General features: G+C 38.0%; 1 protein-coding gene across 1 annotated transcript; it reads left to right on the forward strand.

The window, feature by feature from the left end:
- Positions 1–2043: 2043 nt before the first annotated feature.
- LOC111214468 lies at positions 2044–4461 on the forward strand. The gene has a single exon (XM_048777038.1). The coding sequence runs from the start codon at positions 2044–2046 to the stop codon at positions 4459–4461; it is 2418 nt and encodes an 805-aa protein (XP_048632995.1).
- Positions 4462–5631: the final 1170 nt, after the last annotated feature.

Genomic DNA, 5631 nt, shown 5'->3' on the forward strand with positions numbered 1-5631 from the left:
GAGTTTCCGGTGTTCCTTTTAAGGACAGATTGGAGTATACCTGAGGACGACGCTAGATGAGATGATGCGCCGGAGTCCATGTACCAGTTTGATGATGGCTCTGCTAATGTCATCGTGTTGAATGATTCCGCAAAGTCAGTTGTTGGTTGCAGTCCATATTCCGCCAAGTTTGCCTCGTGAGTGTTAGGACGCGGGGTGAACGGACGTTGGTTGAAGCTGTTTGACGGCGGCATCATCCATGGTGTAGGCTGAGGTTGCTGCCAGTTGTTGTACTGTGGAGGCCAGTACTGCGGAGGCATGCCCCAGTTGCCGTAGTTCTGACGATATTGATGGTTGAAGTTGTTGAAGCGCCCACGCCCGCGGTATCCCCGTTTGTTGCCTCTATTATTGCGCTGCTGATTGCATTGTTGATTGTTGCTTTGTTTGGGAGTTGGATCAGAGACAACAAGAGCTGTGGATGAGGAGGAGTGATCCGAGTGTGCGATGGTCACTTTGTTCGGTTTCTTGAGACATGTCTCTTCCATTTCCAGCATGTTTCTAGCATCCTCAAACGATGGGAAAGGTTTTTGATGTTTAATCACGTTGATGATGTGATCATACTTTTCATTAAGACCGTTGAGCATATACATTACCAAGGTCTTGTCGCTGACTGGTGCTTCGACGTTCTCCAGTAAGTCAGCGATGGACTTTAGGCTTTGCGAGTAATCGTGAACAGAGAGGTCTCCGATCTCCTTGGTATGGAGGTCGTTTTCCAGCTGAATCGCTCTAGCCTCTTTGTTGTTACGAAACTGATTTTCGACGCGAAGCCATACGTCTCGTGCGGTTCCTCCTGCTTTGAAAGAGGTTTTGAAGAGTGGAGGAGCTAAGGTGCCGTAAAGCCAAAGCTTCACGAGTCCATCTTTCTTCTTCCAAGGCAAGTCGTCATCATCTTGAGGAACCGAGGTACCATCGACATGTCCTAAGACATCGAAGGCCAAGCAGTGAGTTAAGAATAACTCACGCCATGCGTCATAGTTAAAGACGTCAAGGTCTAGAACGACAGGAATGTGGTGTTTGATATTAGTAACACCAAACGCACGCTCAACCGCTGCCATGAGGCTTGAATTGGAGACGTAGCAAATCGATGCTAAGAGAAAATAAAAAAGAAGAAGAAGTAAATTGTTGGATCAGACTAGAGCTAGCTCTGATACCATGAAAGTCTGTGAATTTCCTTGGTTTATTGATTGAGTATACAAACGTATATATGGACAAGACTGTTACGATCACAAGCGATCTATCCTATATTACAGGAGATTAGTTTGAACTGAATACAGAATATTAGGAATATTCTTTCAGCACCAACGTAAGTGGGCCTGAGAATCGTAATTGTAAAATTAAACTGCATGCTGTTTAGCAATATAAAAAACGGCTAGAAGTTGATTTCTAAAAACGTGAAGTGGTGATAGAATAGAAAATCATTTTTAAACATTATTAAACATTATTTTATGAATGAAGTGATTTGCGTATACAATAGAACCTCTATAAATTAATACTCGATAAATTAATAATCTTTATAAATTAATAAATTTCATCGGTCTCAACTTGGACCGGTGTAAAATATGACACAAATCGATAAAATAATAAGATAATAATATTTGTAAAACTCTCATGTAAATATATAATCCCACTAAAATCATAAATTAATAATCTATCTATATATTGTTTTTATAAAAGTACAAATTAAACATTATATTGTTGTTTTTATATTGACAATGAAAATGCCTCGATTTTTCTTAATATTTCAATATATTTTGGTAATATTTAGTGAAATTATATTAAAACCAAATAACAATTCTATAAAACATAAAAATATAGACCAAATAAGATAAAAAAAAACTATAAAAGTCAAATTTCTAAAATTTAAATAATTTATATGCGGTAAAATCAAATATTTTCTTATTTTATAAATAAAAATATTTAAAAATAGAAAATAATTTTAAAAGAAAACTTTTGTAAATTAATATTTCTATAAATTAATAAAAAATTTAAGTGGATAAGAGTTTCATGGCCATTAAGACTGATATGTCTAAGGCTTATGATAGAGTGGAGTGGAGCTTCCTCGAGATTCTCTTGGAGAAAATGGGTTTTGACAGAATTTGGATACATTGGATCATGGGTTGTGTGAGCTCTGTTTCTTACTCGGTTCTTCTCAATGGTAATTCACACGGCTTCATCAAACCGGAACGAGGCATTAGGCAAGGAGACCCGCTCTCTCCCTTCCTATTTATCCTCTGCGCTGAAGCTTTAGTGAACTGCCTTAACCACTCAGAAGCGAATGGGAGAATCAATGGTATTAGATTGGCGGCTACGGGCCCTTCAGTTCATCATCTCCTATTCGCTGATGATAGCCTACTGATGTGTAGAGCTAGTGTGGAGGATGCTCTGGAAATCTCACGCTGCCTTAAATTATATGGTGATGCATCGGGTCAGATGATAAATCAGCAGAAATCCTCTATTATCTTTGGATCTAATGTCCCTGAGGAAATCAAAATGGAGGTCAAAGTAGCTCTTGGAATCGATACGGAAGGAGGAGAGGGTTCCTACCTTGGCTTACCTGAATGTTTCAGTGGTTCCAAGAGGAAGTTACTTAGCTTTCTCCGCGAAAAGCTTCATGGCCGGCTGAACGGTTGGTTCTCAAAGGCACTATCTCAAGGTGGCAAAGAGATATTACTAAAATCCATTTGTCTGGCTCTGCCGATCTACGCTATGACATGTTTCAAGCTTCCTAAAGATACATGTGAAAGAATGACCAGTGCTATGATTCAGTTTTGGTGGAGCAGTGGCAATAATAAGAGCAAAATTGCTTGGGTTGCTTGGCAGAAACTATGCAAGTCTAAAGAGGTTGGTGGACTTGGTTTTCATGATCTCGAGAAGTTTAACCAAGCCCTGTTAGGCAAGCAGGCTTGGCGTCTCTGGAGCTCTCCTAACTCTCTACTGGCGCAAATACTCAAACATCGTTACCATAAGAACTGTAACTTCCTTGATAGTTCTGTTGGTACGAGACCCTCATACGCTTGGAGGAGTATCCTTCATGGGAGAGAGCTTCTTGCGAAAGGTCTGTTGCGGTCTATTGGCAGTGGTGAGAACACTCTTGTGTGGCAAGAAAATTGGCTGCTTGATGATCTACCTCGAGTTCCCAACTACAGACAAGAAGCTCCGGTGGATCTCACGTTGAAGGTTTCTGATCTTATCGATGTTCATTCTGGCCAATGGATAGTGCCACGTGTTAGAGAGACGTTTAGTCCTGATGATGTGCGACTTGTCCTCAACACCAAGATCAACCCCTCACGTCACGATAATACGATCTGGTGCTTCACAAAAAGTGGACAATATTCGTCGAAGAGCGGCTACAAACTCCTCGCGGACTTACAGGAGATGAACTCTCCTTTCCCAGCCTTGCCCCCCATTGAAAAACAGCTCTGGTCTGATCTATGGAGAACAAAAACATCCCCTAAACTCAGACATTTTCTGTGGCGCGCTCTATCTGGAGCTTTGGCGGTGAAGGAAAGATTACGTACTAGAGGCATCCACCTTGACACTACATGTGTATCTTGTGGGTCAGCGTCAGAATCTATTTGTCATGTTCTATTCCAGTGTAGGTATGCGCAGGAAGTATGGTCTCTATCCGGTATTCCTCCTCCTACTGCTGGCTACTCTCAGACATCGATGTTCTTAAACCTTTTCCATCTCTTGAAGTGTAGCAGAAACCCGTCCCTCTCCTTGGGTGTGCGTCTCGCGTTTCCATGGGTCCTATGGCATATATGGAAAGCTAGAAATGGCTTTATCTTTGAGCATGTGAGAATGGAGCCTTCCCTGGTTCTATCTCGAGCTATGGAAGAAGCGGGTATGTGGCTTACTGTTAACTCATGTGTTGAGTCGACTGCAACCCCTGCTGTGGCACCTACAATTGAGACACCTAAGAGAACCTGGTCCAAACCTCCCCAAGGTTTGCTTAAGTGCAATGTTGGAACCTCTTGGCAACCCAGCAATCTTGGTAGTGGTGCGTCTTGGATTGTCAGAGATGAGATAGGTAATCCTGTGATACATAGCAGAAGAGCTTTCTCTGGTGTTCTTTCTGAGTTGGAAGCTTCGCTTCGCTCTCTTGCGTGGTCGATCATGGCGCTTTCTGATCTCCACCTTGACAAAGTGATCATTGAGTTCTCATGTGTTATGATGGCGGAAGCCCTGCTAAACCCTACTAAGTTTCCTGAGGTCCAGTACTTAACTCAAGAAACTTTGCAATCTCTCCATCGTTTCTCAACCTATACCTTGAATCATGTTGAACCGGAGAAGAACAGAGTGGCTAAACTCATTGCAGTGAGTGTCACCAAGGATCAACGATATCAATCGTATGTGGCTCAAGGAGGCCCTGCTTGGTTGGCTCACACCATTCAAAGAGAGGCCCTGCCTCATGATCTATAGCCCCTAACAGGTGGCTCTGTGATCTCTACGGGTGTGCGAACAATCGCCTTTTAAGCACCTACTGGTGTCTTTTCCCTTTGCTGTTTTTTACTTTATGTCTCTACTCTCTATTGTTTCTTTGTTCTTCCTCCCAATCCTCTTATGTGAGGTGTGTGTTACATTTTTGGAGGTTTCTCTTTATAATTTGAATACAACCAGCGTCAAAAAAAAAAATAAAAAATTTAAGTTCCAACATTATTAATTTATATATGTTTTACTGTATGTCATCATCACAATCTCTCAAGAGAAAAATAATAAGATGGATCAATCTAATTAAGATTACGACATTGTTTAAGACAATTATGACAAAAAATTCAATTACAAAAATATTAATAATAATAATATGGCAATTACCATAATTAGAAATATACATGATACCATAATTAATATAAAAATTATAAGAATATAAATGATCATGTGTCAGTAAAAGTACTTTACATTATAGCATTTATAATATTTCAAAATCTGCAAACAATTTTTTTTTGCAAAATAATATGGGTTTCAGATTTGCAAAAGTTATCTACTTTGCAAAAATATATTTCCGAAAATATAATATTAATTTGGGAAAATTGTGTCTTTACCATAATCTTAATAAATAATATAATATTATTTTTCAAAATTTATTACATGATGTTAAGATTGTAACATGATTGATTTATTATATATATTTACCCTTCGGCAAAAAAATTAGCCATTTTAATAATGTTTATATCATATGAAAGATAACTTTCTTATAAATATTTATATTTTATGGACGGTTAAATAAAAAGGCATATTTAAGTTTATTACTTAATTTAAAGATAAGCCTAATCGATTTTCTAAATTACTGACTATATTTAAAATTTTGTTGTAATAAAATAATTTAATTGAGTGATTAGCATTCCACTCACCAGGTTTAATAAATACTATTATATATTAAATATTTTTAACTAAAACCAACAAAACTAAAAATTTCAAATTTATTTTTTAGAAGAAATAAAATAGTATAAATTACCATTTCAAAAAAATGAAAACAATTTTAGTAAATTAGCCTAAAACCAAAAGTAATGAAAATATAATTTGAATAAAAAAATAAAATAATTTAAAAATATTTTTGCGCACTGTGCAGGAAACCATCTAGTTAACATATAA

Source organism: Brassica napus, chromosome A3 (assembly GCF_020379485.1).
Source record: "Brassica napus cultivar Da-Ae chromosome A3, Da-Ae, whole genome shotgun sequence".
NCBI classification, from domain to species: domain Eukaryota; kingdom Viridiplantae; phylum Streptophyta; class Magnoliopsida; order Brassicales; family Brassicaceae; genus Brassica; species Brassica napus.

Coding starts and splice junctions, on each gene's coding strand:
- LOC111214468 (XM_048777038.1), top strand. CDS start 2,044: ATGGCCATTAAGACTGATATGTCTAAGGCTTATGATAGAGTGGAGTGG.